Consider the following 15,476-nt stretch of genomic DNA (forward strand, 5'->3'; position numbering starts at 1 on the left):
AGGTGCTGGCAAAATGGCAACAGCCAAAATTACCCACCTTAAACCGCACTGGAGGCTGCACTGGAGGTGCCCACATGGCCTATGCCACTGGTTATGTCAGGCCCTGGAATATGTCAAAAGGATTTACCCACTTCTTCCCCCAGCCAGGGCTTTTGGGGCAGGCTGGCTCTGACCCAGTGTAGATGAGTAACCAAGCTGTTACTGACATGAGCTGTGAGAAGCCACAATGCAGGGCTCTCCTGCCTGAGCCAAGAACAGCTTTTAAGCTCAGACCTTTGCCCTTGGTCCTCCTCCGAGCTACATCTATGCACCTTTAGTCTTGACCTTGACCACTGGCTTAACTTCCTGCCTTGAGCGGTGCCTTGTGGCTACACACCACAGGGCTGTTGGCTGTCCCTGGTCCGTCAATGAGCCTGCTCTGCTTTTCCTGTCTGGCTACCGAGGGATGCTCCCCTTGCTCACAGTGCTGTGCCTGCCTTGCAGCCCTCCTCAGCTCCCAGCTCACCCTCGCTCATGGAGCAGAACCCTGCTGTTCCCACACTGATAGAATGTTGACTTCTTCACAAGCCCTCATACCCCAAAGGGCTGTTCTCTCTGCTCTTTCCAAACCTCTCTACCTGAAAGTAAAAACAAAAAAATGCTTCAAACTGATCTTTTGCACACGTAATTTTTTTCTTCATGTGTTTTACAGGAGCAAGCAACTGCATGGACAAGAGTAATTTAACTTTCTCACTCCATAAAAAGCAAATTACCTAATTAATTGCTATTAAATAATAGGGCAACAGAAGGCATGAGCATGAAGGCATGTCATGTTTTATCTATCATGGGCTTTTTAATTTTTTCCTCTCAAGATAGTACAAGTCAAAAAGGTTGCTTAAAATAATGAAACAATTTGTCATTAAAAATGAGAAAAAAAATTCTACAGGTTTGATGCTGAGAAACACAAAACTAGAAAATCTTGGCCTCTATGGAATGCAATATGAAATTTTGATGCTTAACAGTCTGCTAATTTGATGTCTGATCTCTAATACCTAATAATCAAATTTTATGCTTTGCACTGAAGTGACTTAGCCCACTCTTCTCATGTCTGGTCAATATAGTGACAGTGTTAAAAGCTCTCGCACAAATCGCTCCAGGAACTTTGCAGTACTTTCAACATATCGGCAACTGTGCTACAAATATTCTCTCAAACTGAAAACTGCAACAGGTCACTTGGACACTGCAAAAGAACATTCGTTTATACGCCCATTCATATAAAAATAGGAACAAAAAGCCATCACACACTCAATAATATAACACAAGGGAACAAATGCTTTATCCTTATAAAGACCAAAAAAAGAGAATGCTATAGTTTGATATATCTATGTAGACAAAAATTCAAGTCCCCTCAGCGCATATTAAGCAGAAGAGACTTCACTGAACAGATGCAATAGCTATTTAAAAACTCCTATTACCATAGGTATTCAGGAAAGCTTGATTTGCAAAACTGACTCTATTCAATTCAAGAACCAGCAGATAAATCACCTCTCCACCTCTCCTCCGAAAGTGTTCCTGCTTTTGATCATTTCAGAAAGAAAAAAAACCCATTCTGATGCTTAAAAGATTGGTATTTATTAAACTAATCTCCCACACCCAGTATCACCCACTGTCACTGAGCCATATTAAAAAGTTCTGTTCTTTAAACAACTCTCTGGCATACTTTATGATTAAAATAAAGTGTTAAAGCAGTTACAAATGCCCGGATTCATTCACAGCTTTATGGTGCTATTTGAATTACAAAAGGCAAAAGAATTTTAAAAAAGGTGGGCATCAACCACCTACTACTCAACTGGTACATTGCCTTTTAACATTGAGACCACATGATTAGCACAGTAAGAAACATAATAACTTTATGTGCCCTGCATTTTAAGTATGAAGCAATAAAAGGAGACAGAAAAACAAAAAGCAGGTTAAATATTTTAGAAGTAATGCCTCACTGTGAGGTCTACAATACTAAATTGTCTGCTTAAAGGAAGTGATTTATTTAAACCTGGCCTGGGCAAAGATGATTGCAGAGAACATTATCATCAGAGTGATGAATGTGGCACCTTCCACAGAGTTTTAATTTTTAATTTCTATAATAACTAAATAGCTACACTTCTTAAATTAATACATCAATAGGCATTAAGCAACTCACAAATCCCTCAGAAGTTCATCTCACCCTTTTTCTTAAAAGGTATTTAAACAGTGTCAAAACTGGAATTAACATAATAACCTTCCAGAAAAGTTACATTTCAATGATCTTGCTCAATTTTAACATTTAAATTTTTACAGAATTGCTGAAAGCATGTAACATGCTTTTCTAAAAGAATAATTCAATAGATATTTGTCTAAAGCACTGTAATGAAAAAGTAAACAGATAATGCTTATCTTCCATTTTTATTTTACTTTTCTTCTTACTAATGTATATTAACAAAAAAACTCAAATGATTTAAACAAAAGCTTTTAGCTCAACACATAATTGCAACAAAATTACAATAATTGTACCAATTAAAATAATCCTGAATGAACAGTTTGTCATCTTAATGTTCCAATGGTTTATAGAAGGATCTACTTAATTAGCTGAAATTGCTTTCCAATGTTAGTATCAAATGTCATTTGTTAAAAGTTGAACGATTTTGAAAATAATTTAACAAAGCAATTTTACAAAACACCAAGAACCAACATTTTCTTTTCAGCTGAATAAAGCAAGCAGATGTGTCATCAAATTGCTATAAAAATAAATGAGCCTTTATATGGAGAAAAATAAATTTTACTACTAGTGCTACAGAATACTATTTTTGTATGAAATCAAATTCTTTAATAAAATAATTTCATATCATTTATATCTTGGTGATATTTTTAGTATGCTACAAAAATACTTTCTTAAATTAAGGTAGTCAAGAATCAAGGAGAAATATTCCACCGTACATGAAACAGAAAAATGTTTTAACCTGACTAAGTGATTTCTTTATTTGATTACTATGGGTGTATTACACAAGAGATCTAAATCTATCAGGAAAACATGGCACCACTGAACCCATGTTATAGAACTCCAAATCCATAGTAATGAACTGCAGTTTCACTTATAAGTCAATTTGTTTCTACCAGATTAATTTCAAGAAAAAAGGAAAAAAAAAAGAAAGAAAAACCATTCTGTGGTTGATTTCAAGAAAGAGTAACTCCACTAAGGACTGGAAAAAAACCCAAGCAAAATCATATACCAGTGCTGAAACTGGACTGGAACTAAAAAAATTAAGAAACAACAATTCCTTCTATTATTGATAAATTAGACAAAGCATATATTCCACAATCCATCCCTTGGAATGGTGTACAAGTTTCAAAAGCATTAAAATGAAATTAATGCATGAGCTATGGCTCGCTTAGATCCTTTGATCCCCCAACCCCTGCAACCCCCTCCCTCCTTCCCCGAAAAAGAAAAAAAGAAAAAGATGCTGAATTAAAGAAAGCTGTTATGCTATTCTTCTAAATTTGGTGTGTTCTGCCTCGGCATGTTGTATTGCCATCCAATTTGCCATCCATCATAGGTAGGCATGCACACATATGTGCACAAAGACTTTATCACAGAGGTTAAATTAAGCCCAAGTGATGGATGAATTACACGTTGCTAAGTTTTAAATAATGGTTACCTACAACTCTGAGAAAAGTATAAACATTTACTTGTTCTGAGAAATCTCTTTTTTCAAAATCAAAGTGTTCTTGATTTCCATAGTTTCCCTCAGCTTCCCAAAAACCATATTTTCAAGGAGATTAAGGAAGGATGGAGATCGTAATCTGAACAGATGGCTCATGAGTTTCTTCTATCCTGAGCCAAGCTCTTCTGTTCTAATATTTTTAATAAATATATAAAAATAGTCACAGAAATTTATGGACCATCAGCTATTTGCAAATATCCTTACAAAAAATCTGAAAGTTCTGCCTTAATATTCCAGTTTGCTCAAAGCCCCTGTCTTAACACCCCAGTTTGGTCAAAGTTCGGGCAAAGAATGACAACTAGGACTGTCCCCCGTGACATCAAGCCCAAAAAGCAGATTAACATCAAAAGCAGCCAGTAGGAAGCACCTGAACACCTGAACTCTGTAGCACTAAATAAATTGTATATTCAGTCATGGGGGACAAGCACCCTCCACTCCCCAGCATCTTTATGCACTGATCTCATGGTCTGGTATCTGAGTATGACCATAAGGAAATTCTCATGGATTGTCATCAACTTCATACTGACTTTTTTCTTTGCAAACGGCCCTCTGTAACATTAAACTGCTCTGGTTGCCTGCAACGCATTCCCTGCCATTTTCTTTCCAAAGGCCAACTGGAACTTTTCTACCATGGCCTTCCTTGCCTGCTGGACAACACATCTTGCTCACCAGCTCCAGAAGGTTCCTGCAACCTGTCAGGCATCCTGTCCCAGCACTTGGTACAACTAATTTAGACATATTTATCTTAGAATTAAAGTAGCCCTTTTTGCTGTACTTTGTGCTGAACCTCATTTTATCCTCCTGCTTCAAACATGCTCAAACCACGATTTTTGTCCTTCAGTTACTGACTGAACAGGTTCTAGGTGCAAGGTAGGCCTTGCTTTAGCAATTCTGTGCATTCACAACAGAATTGTTTCACAGCAGAAGCATTGATTGCACAGGACCTTCAGGGGTAAAAATTCATAGTCCATAGTTTTTCAAGTGTCTAGAAATTTACAATAATTTTCTGAAATGCCATACAAGACATTCTTGAACTCAAGAGGCATCACTTTCAATTGTATAAATCTTACAGTCCAGCTACTAATAGCTGTAAGAAGGGGCAGACTGGTAAATCTGCCACATCTAGTAGAGAACAGGTTCGCTCATAGATACAGAAACTCTCCCTAATGCCTCTGGAAGGACAAAAGCCTCCAGAAGGACAGGCAAGAGAGTTACACAATTACTTCAGTGATTTCTAGGAACATTTTCCAACTGACAAAGTACTGCAGACTTTGATTTCTGCCATGATAAGAACGAAACAAAGAGATAAAGTATGTTCAGCATTATCAGATTATCTTATTTAGTGAGGCAATATGATGAGCAAAGGGACTGGGAAGACATTTCTTCTCATACAATCAGTTTTAATAGCATGATTTTTGATTAACATGGTGGTAATATCAATCCCTGACATATCTCATCTTAAGAAGTAAAAAATATCAAGAAACAAAGACAACCAAGACTCAGAGCCTTAAATTGAAATGAAAAAATTAGGACTTTTGGGGAAAAGGAAGAAATGAATCAAATGTCTTAAGAATGAGGGCTGGAGAAGAGAGGAGAAAGTCTGGCAAAACTGGGAGTCGTCACTGCTTGACGTGAGACTACAGCTTTCCTCGGCCCCTTAAATATATCTATTCTGGTACAATCATTTTGAAATGCGATGATTAGAAACTCAGTCTTTAGAACTTAGAAAAATCACAGATTTGTATAACACAATACATTCTGCCCTTCCATTGATTTGTTGTTTTAGGGAACTTCTAAAGACACTGTTTCATTTTCTGACTGAAGTGGGGCACAAAACATTGTTCAGAGAAATCAGCAACAACCGATGAATTCCTTTCCTTACCCCAGATTTACTGCCCACTACTGTGTTAGCAGGATTATAGATGAGATTATTTTCCCCATTAGGGTATATACCTATATGCACAATGACTTTGATCTGCAACTTACTCACAGCTACTTCCACAACCCTCTGTGAAACTGTTATCGTTTCTCACCAGACACATACGCCTATCTTTTGCTTCCTTCTTTTGTTTTCTTGGGGCAAACGTGCCTGTTATTATCTTAGATTTTAATACATTTAGATGTTCTAGATTAGGATCTTGCTTAAAATGTCTTAAATTTCAAAATACTTCCTTGTCTTCTTCCTATGTTCATGGACACTTTTGTGAATTCAGTTTTGTGAAATGTGTATTTTTTCTATAAAAGCCACAGTGACTTTTCCCAAGATTTCATTTATCTAGATCTGACACTGTCATTTATTCTGGTGTCATGGATGCTTTAGTTGCCTTCACAAGAGAGCACATTCTCATAGCTGGCTAATTTACAAGTCTGAGAAGTCTCAGACATTAAACAGAAACTTGCTTTAATCTGACAACTTAATTCTCTTAGAAATTTATTTGCAGAAGGCCCACATATTTTATTTCACTTCAGGGCTTTAAAAATTTGCCTTTTGCAACTTCTACAAACCACTCTGGTATTACACAAATTGACTCTTTACAGTAACATATAGGAGTATGCAGCATAACATAAATGTAGAGAAATATTAACTCCATGTCATAGCTATAAATCAAATGATAAAGATAATTAAATTAGACCAGGATGGAGATATGGGTAATGACAACAGTGAGCTTGACCACCAAAGAACCTAAACACAAAAAGGGAAGGAGCAACAAAATCAGAATTAAGAGCTTAACCTGATAAGGAGAGAGACTACATGAAATTCCTGATGATGAGAAAAGGCAACACATTACCTGAAAGAGTAAATACTACTGCTAATAAATATACCAGGTGGAAAGCAAGACCAACCAGACAAGTAGACAGACAGAGGCTGAAATAAGAGGATAGAAGTGAGATGATACAGCAGGTCAGCTAAGGAAGTAAAAAGAGTAAAGACATTTTTCTTGAGCATATAAACTGAAACCCTACAAAGCAGATTCAGCATTTTCTTTTCAAAATTTGCCACAGTGACAAAGCATGGGCTTGTTCCCCTCTAAAAAAGATTGAGAGCATAGAGTCTCTACCTGTTACCGTAAGATGTTAAGTGACTCCAGCTCATAAAGGTTCTTGACAGAGGTGTGCCTGTGTCACAAACTGAAGCTTAATTTTCTTTAGAGGATTGGGAGGGGGAGTTTGTCTTCTGTTTTGGGTTGGTTTTTTTGTGGTTTTCTAATTGGTTGTGTGGTTTGGTTTTTTTGGTTGGTTTGTTGTTGTCATTGTTGTTGGTTTTGGTTGTTGTTTTGTGGGGGGAGTCTGTGTTTCTTTGCTTTTGGTGGGTTTTTTTCTGAGGGTGGTTTCTCTGTTTGTTTATTGGGACTTTTGTTATAGACCCTGGAAGAAAGTTCCCAATATGATATTCAGTAGGTTTTTCATCTCTGCATAGTATGAAACAGGAAATACACACTTTTCCTGACAGACCTGGTTTCATACTCATCAATTTAGTCATTGATATTCTTCACAGCATCTATAGAAAAAGACAAATTTACTTTCCCCAACAAGCCTTCATAATAAGAATATATTAGCTAGCCTTATTTTTAATGACAAATTGAAGCACAGAGATAAAAAGCATACTTATTTAGTTACCAAATTGAGGTATCCCTTTTTTTCCAGAGTACTCCACCAGATGAAAGCAGAACTCTCAGTAGCTCCAGATATAGCTCTGAACACTGAGTACTTAGCAATACCAGCCTACAGAACCATAAACTGTACACCACCTCCCCACGGGGGCATGAATACTATCCAAGTGAAAGGTACTATAGAGGTGACTAGTCCAGCATCACAGAAACTCTGACTAAAAGTCGTAGAACAGCGTTTAACTGTCTTACTTTAGTTATTGCATTCAACTCCAAAAGACAGCACTGCAATGTAACAGAAAATGGCCTTCTCTTTTACTACAGTTTGCAAAATTAAATCCTGGACATTACAAGATGGGAATCTCGTGGAGGCAAAATAGCATATAATCATGGAAATCATATACCATCGTGCCTGCACAGAGGAGAATTAACTAAAGACTATATTTATTCTTTTGCTTCTTAGTGCTTGACTACCAGATTCTTTTCGTTTTCCCGTATTTTTTGTATGTTGTGAAAGTATCGCTTTCTCCGGGAAACAGCGAGCCAAGGCTCTGGCGCCAGCGCGCCCCGCGGCTGTGCCGAGCCGGGAGCGCCACCTGCCGGTACCGCACCGCGCTGCACAGTCCCTGCAGCACCAGCGCCGCCGGGGGGCAGCTGGGGACAGCCCGCCTCGGGGACACAGCTGGGGACAGCCCGCCTCGGGGGGCACAGGCGGGGACAGCCCGCCTCGGGGGGCACAGGCGGGGACAGCCCGCCTCGGGGGGCACAGCTATAGGGCAACACGGGGTTAACTGCCCCCTTCTCCCCCCACCGTTGCACCCTCAGCGCACACAGCGACCATCTACAATAACTCCTCCGCTGAAGGGAGCTGTAACTGGCCAGTCCAGCGTGGTCACCCTCTGCTCCACACCGTCTGCAGTGGAGGGGAAGGCGATGGAGAGTTCTCACTGCAAGGGAATCCTTGTGATTCGAAAGCTTTTTAACACATGATCTTTTAAATTTGGAAAAGCAACTGTAATATCAAAGAAGTCTCTTTACACAGAGAATGCGATCAAGTGTGAAACTCTTACATTTAACACAGAACCTACAAGATTCCTTTTATCGACGAAATGTCCAAGCAGCAACCCTAAAGCTGCAGTGTCACTATAGAAAGCAGTTTGACAAAAACTATTCAATACTAGGAAAACTATATTCTTGATTCTGGTCTAAAATATTAAGATATTTTTTTTAAAAACCCTGAAGAACAAAAAGCAGAGAACAACAAACTCAATACATGAACATGCTAGATAATTATCAAAATCTGCTACCAATTTATGAGACTCCAATGGGAAAGCTACTAATAATACTACAAACTAATAAAATTTAGAACACTGTAACAGAAGTTTTAGAAGAGGAACTTTGAAATGATAGCAAAACAGTTATTTGAGTCAAGTTACTTTTAACAGTTGCATAAAATAAATAGCAATGACACTGAAAGGATTACTTTGGATAAAACAGAATTTTTGGAGCTCTATATAATCCCAGAGAAGAGTTCACAGACCTTTTCACATTCAGCATATGGTAAAGATGATCATTCAAATCACCAGACAGATGAGACCTCAGCTTTGTCAATACTTCAGGAGAGTTACATATTTAGTTCCTTACACAGGTTCAATAGAAGGGGCTGAGAGGCATCAATTCTCTTTATAAGCATGCAGCAATATTATTGTTAGAAAACTTTTTTCTTTAATTGTTAAGAAGCTAAAGAATTGGTCATGTTTTCATTTTCCTTATTTTTCTGGTATTGCAGGTAGAATACAAACAGCTTTCCTTAAAAGATGATGATCACCTTCCCTTTTCCAATACATTGTACAGGGTTCTTCACTCTTTCTTTCCATTATGTACTCTGGTTTTAAACACTAAAAAATTACCTATACACTTGTAATTGTCAGTTATGAACTAGCAGTCTACTCAAGTGGCTGTATCACTTCCAAACACCCTGCATAGCAAGAGGTGCAACATAGCAGCAGTCATGAATCTCCTCCACACCCTAACTAATCAACCATAACACGCTCCAGCAGGCACTAAGCATCAACAGCTCAAGTGTTTGTGCTAACAACAAACAATCCAGAACCCAAGTAAGTAATTCAAATTCACTTGTGAATGTCCTTTTCTTTTATTTATGTTGGTTTACTACAATTTAACATCCATAAATACTGCAATTACTAGCACCCATTAGGGAATATAAACCAGGTCTCTTATACCCCCTCTTTATCAGAAGACAAACATTGTTTTGTCTTGAAGACAGCTTTGGACTTCAGTCATCCCAAAGTGATTTATTACTCTGGATGCCAATAATCAGAAAACTGTAATGAGTTTGTTGGGTAAATACTGAAAATATAAAATTGTGAAACATGCTATACAAAAATCCGAACAAAGAGAAGTCTGAATAAAAAACATGATAGGAAAGGGAATTCCTGATGATTTTGAATTACTTTACTTAGCTGATTACATAAACATTTGTGATACTAATTGTGTGAACACACAGCGGAAAGATGGGTTCCCTGTGCTTTACCTTTGATGTCACAGGTATATTATATTGACAGTAGGAAATGCAAAACTCAAAAACTGGGTCCATACTCTAGAGGAGGCTGTTTCCTAATCATGCACTTAACTTACCTGTGAAGTCTGGTATTTCTAAAGCCATCTTCCAGCTTAAAGCCAGTCAATTACTTCAGTCTACTACTTGCCCTCTTCATCTGTCTTAATCCTCGGCCTCATCATGGCCAATCTACTCTTATCCCTCTACCTTCTGAGATTTCTGTGTTCAGATCCTAACTGCACTTCAACTTTTCTAATACAACTCATTCAATCTTTCTCAAACAATCCTAATTCCATTCTCAACACTTCAACCAATCTCAGCCCACCCCAAGCCCTACACAGTTCATCTCCTACTTCTCGACTTCCACTGCAGAGCACACTTCCAGTATTTTCTCTCCAAGTTCATTCCCCTGGACTCTGCAAAATCTCTAGATTTTCTGGTAACTTGTTCAATCAGTCCCAATCTTCTCTCTTTACCTCAGCTGTTCTTTTCATCTGATCTCAATCATATTTTATCCAAATCAAACCTTTCCTTCTTTCCCCTAAATCAGATTCTGCTTTTCTTTTATAGGCCCCACTCTCAGTCACATCTCTCTCTTCCATTCCTCCCTGCCATCAGGTCACAACCCACAAATCCTTTCTTACAAGCAGAGGGTTCTGGAGAGAGATGTTCACTGGCAACACAGGGCAATTTGTTCTCAGTAGTAATACCTAGACAGCTCTGTTGGAAAGCAACTTGTAGCAGAAATGGAGAAAGTCATGCCTCTTTTCCACATCCCTTAACTGCAGCACATGGCATTGCCATAGCACACCTGCTAAGCACAAAACCTTTAGAGATTTTTATCAGTAAGGCCAGTTTCTGATGAGTTTACTTCAGATTAACAAAGAAGTGGAAAAAATACCCAACTTGTAGCTTGGCCAAGGTAAAGATGAAAAGGATATCAAGAGACAAAAGTACAGTTAGCTGCCTGTGAAAGAATACCTGTACAGCTCTCTTTGGTTTAAACACAAAGCACTCATTCATACATAGTGATCAAATAGCAATGAAACTCACTTAGAAGTTTTCAAAAGTCAGCAAAAGAAGGTGAGATTGTGGGACTTTTGGATTATAATCTGATAAATGTTTGAAAGTCATGTTATTCTAGTGATCATTAATAACGATCACTATTTTAATCACTGAAACTGCACACCATTACCAGAATAATGACTACCTCTCATAGATGGTTTTTAAAGTCAGGTGATCTGGAACACCTTCAGTCTCTTCAAGATGCAGGATGAGCCATGATGTTCTATATGGCCACTGCTCTGTGAGATTGATCCAACTTGCCAGTCTGTCCCAATTGAATGTGATTTGATTGGCTCTCAATAAACGACCTAAAAGAACAAGAAAGAACAAAAGAAAACATAGAGGATTTTTTTCACCCTTTTGAAAGATACCTTTTTTCCCTGTTACTTTGTTATTATCTGATTTGTGAACTTCCTGCTATTGTATTTTTAGCTCAATAAATTCAAAATCACTCCAAGATGCATCTAAAAATATAACTTTACAGTCTAATAAAAATCCTTGCAAATACTGGTCAAAATAGGAGACTCTCCAAAACTGTCAACTTCAGCCCCAGTTTAAATACTAATTACTATCATTCTGCTACTGATGAATCTTAACTTACTTCAACCAAATTCAATAAAGAATTTCACACAGCATTAATTTTTCCATCTAAACACAGAATTTCATGCTAATACTTTGACAGATTTTCTATGCACTGGTCTATGAAATGTGGTCAAAACAAGTTAAGCATACAACTGCCAACTTCAACAGCTAATAGAGTAAAATTCAAAGCTATAAAAAAAGACTGGTTTAGAGTTAGTAAGGTAAGGTATAAATTACAAAGGTTATTTTAAAAACCAGAAAAAGTTAATACTACAACTTAGGCATCTGAAGTTTCAGCAAATTTCCTGTCTTTTATTAATATCTGTAATTACATGTAACCTACAGCCTGAAGGCTCTGTTCATAAAGCTGTTTATGAAATCATCGTGTCTAACCACAGATCATGCTACACTAAAAGTGTTCTTGCAAAGTCTTTTTTTTTAGTTTAATTTTACAACTAACATTTTGTGATTTTGTTATGCTTTCATAACTGCACTGTAATTTGCCAAAACAAGACAGGTTACATGCTACAAATTGCAGTAACAACTAAGAGAGAGAACACTTATTTAAAACCTTAGCCCAGAATTTGAGAGGCTAAATCTGTTGCAGATTTATTCTCTTAACTATACACAGTGTGAAAAGTAACTAAATTTCTCTGCTTTGGGAAGTTGTAGAGCTACCCAGTGCCTTCTAGTGTCTGTAATAGAAAAGACACTAAATAATCACTCCCCATTCACTTACTGCATGAAACATGTTTTTATTAAACCTCCATAAGCCCTCTTCCAGTTATTTCCAGTTTTTAAAGTTCACAGATACCAATGTCTTGACTATATTTTATTGAAGAAAAACAGGTGACAAAATGCTTTCATCAGCCTCACACAAATCATTTGGGGAAAAAGAAGTGCAAATATTCATAGCAAAAATAAACAGGATATACTTGGTTTTCCACTCACAGCTTACATTTTCACATGTCATCACTACAATCTCTGCTCACACCACAGTATTATGAAATTGAAAAATGTAATTTTCTTATACCACTTCAAAATAAAAAAATGTCAAATTTCCTAAAAATGCAAACTAGAATAATTTGTCTCCCAACCGAAGTCAATGAAACAACAAATATTACGTATCTTTCAAATTCCAATGAATTGGAATGGTCAATAATGTTTTCTTACATTCTGAAAGAGTTTGCTTCAGAAGGACTTTCAAAAGCAAAACACGGACTGACTAGTTCAATTTCGTTTACACACTTTAAAGTCTGAGTGTAACTACAAGCAGCCAAAACAGAATCCTGTTTACTGCACTCCAGCATGTCCCACTTACCAGTCACTGAAACAATATTTAGCAACCTCCTCATGGTCTGAGGGCTGATATCACTGAACCAATCCTCTGTAACCAACAGCTTGGTCAAATCAAATGACATTTGGCGGGTAATGGTCCTCTGCATCTGGCGCCTTCGGTAAGTATCCTGATAATGAAACAAAAACCCAACGAATACTGATTAGTATCAAAAGCTTTTATTTATTTCAAATACTTCAGTTTTACTTGACAATCAAGTTAGAGCCTTTGTGATTAAGTCTGTGAAGCTGACAGGTAATATCAAACATACAAGAATTTAATTCTGATTTACCTGTGTAAAAGCTGAACATTATTTCCATGGAAGCCAAGAAGTGGTAAGAGTTACACATTTTACTTCTACATCAATTCTGAGAGGGCAAAATAGAGTGACAAAGCAAAATATTTTCTAAAAAGATTACTGCTTTCAGCATTTCTATCATTACTTCCTACTGTCTCTCTAGTGAGTTAATATGATCAATTTATTAACTACATGTAAAAATTCAAGTGACCATCAAGTTCCTCCACTACAAAACTCCCAAAGTCTCTACCAATGGCAGCTCAAAAACTTCAGCATCCTCAGTTTCTGTGTTGCTTTTCACAACTTTTTAGATACCTTTAATTCAACCAGTTTGTGATTTTATGTAAATATGAAAGAACAGAAAAGAACATGGTAGATATTGCAGTGCAAGTCTCGTACTTAATACTGCTTTGATTAACTCAGTTACTGTCTCTTGTTGCAACATCCTGCAACAACTGATGTCAGGCTTACACAAAAAAAAATTCAAAATATACACACAGACCATAGCTTCTTCCAGATCTGCTGTATCATTTCAGCATTCACAGAGAGCTGTATTCAATTTTTTGTGGAAATGAATACTTTGGTGAGCAAGCAAACTTTTTCCTCTTTGATAGAGCATCAGTCTACTGATGTAAGAATGGACTTTTCTTACATGGATCATTTATAAAAAATTACTAAGAATGGTCTGATAAGTCTTCCAAGTTGATATTATTGAAAATGTCAAAGAAAAAAAAAAACAGAAAAGAAAAAGGGTTTTACCAGTATCTCTATTTAGACTAAAAATCCTTCTCACCCGCCTGTTGAGAGCAGTTTTGCTACCAAGCTTAGTCATGTCTCCAAGACTGTTCTGAGAAACTCTCCTGTCAACCTCTTCATGCAATCCTGTGGAAAGAAAAACAAAGGTAGGCATCTTCTCTAGTCATATACATTTGACTGACCTTTAAAAATAATATTAATGATCTGTCAATTATTTAAAACATTTCTTCCAAAACACAGATTTTGGATCATTGGTTTTGTAAAGCTCATATCACCCTCCTGCAGAACCTTACCTGCATTATCTGCATAAGGAATATCCCCGTTGGTTGTTGAAGCTGCCATCAGTTTTTTTGCATTACTAAGCCCTCTGCTGTTCAGAAAAACAGGCAAGTGGACAATATTTCGCATGTAATCATGGCCATTTATGTTTGAATCCCGTAGAACACTGTTGAGATTCTGGTTAATTGCCTTTATAATAATGTGTGGGTCACTTGCAAAAATCGCAATGAATGGGCCTTTTGAAAACAAGACTCGCACCTGTAAGAAAACAGACAGTAAACCTTGTTAGCAACAACTAACTGTAGCTGCAGATCACTTGAGCATATGGCTCAACAGCTTACATTCATTCTGTTCAAGGAATAAACCTGAGAGGCCAAGAGACGAAAGGACGTGTCAGCTTCTTCTATATGAGATATCTAACATTAGGAACTTATCCACAGCTAGAAATAAGCACACTCAACAATTCAACAGCAGAATTTACAGTGGAAATCATCACCAAGGATGTATCATGCAGTAATGTTCCAGTTCCCCACAAATGTTTAGCATTTAAGTATTTTTCATCTAATGTACTTCAATGGTAAAAATATGAAAAACTCTCCAAACATTTTAAGCTTGTTTCAACAGAATAATTATTTTCCATAGTTTATATTTGATGGTTTCAAACCTTTTCAAAAGTACTAACATACAATTTAATTTTCAACTTTTAACCCATTATAGTCATGCCAATGTACACAAATATTAATTAACGCAACATTGGCATTTTTTTCTACAGAAAACACACAATAACTATATGTATCTGAACTCATTTGTGGAAGAGATCATGCATATAATCCAGAAGTTATCTTTATACAATGATCCAACTCACAGTATCAAGCATCTGTAAAACCTTGTCCTGTTCACAAGCATCGAGTCCATCTATAATAACAACAAGCCTTGTCTGATTCTGAGTGAAGCTGTCAATGGTTTTTGCCATTTTGGCCATCAGTTCCACTTCACATTTCAAAACCTAAAAAAATTTAAAAAAAAAAAGAAGGAAAAGACATGTCTATAATATTTAAAACTGATAAAAATACATATATTTCCTTTTGCAGATTGCTATTTGTCCCAAAAATACTTCAGTAAGATTACAAGAATAAATTTACGAATACTCAAAGTGAAAAGTCCTAAAATGTCACTTCCAACCTATTAATTTCCTATTTGAACAAAAATGTACAGCAGAAACATATAATCCGCTTTG

The 15,476-nt window shown here is 36.9% G+C and overlaps 1 protein-coding gene across 5 annotated transcripts in view; it reads right to left on the reverse strand.

The window, feature by feature from the left end:
- Positions 1-15,476, reverse strand: part of KIDINS220 (kinase D interacting substrate 220) — a 74,213-nt gene that overhangs the window by 25,171 nt on the left and 33,566 nt on the right. For all 5 annotated transcript variants that reach the window (XM_030235363.2, XM_030235362.2, XM_018920590.3 and 2 more), the window contains 5 exons: positions 15,105-15,245; positions 14,254-14,497; positions 13,998-14,086; positions 12,892-13,036; positions 11,134-11,296 (listed from right to left, as the gene is read on the reverse strand). In XM_030235363.2, the coding sequence (XP_030091223.2) occupies positions 11,134-11,296; positions 12,892-13,036; positions 13,998-14,086; positions 14,254-14,497; positions 15,105-15,245 (782 nt within the window). The remainder of the gene's footprint in view (positions 1-11,133; positions 11,297-12,891; positions 13,037-13,997; positions 14,087-14,253; positions 14,498-15,104; positions 15,246-15,476) is intronic.

This window comes from Serinus canaria, chromosome 3 (assembly GCF_022539315.1).
Source record: "Serinus canaria isolate serCan28SL12 chromosome 3, serCan2020, whole genome shotgun sequence".
Lineage (NCBI taxonomy): Eukaryota > Metazoa > Chordata > Aves > Passeriformes > Fringillidae > Serinus > Serinus canaria.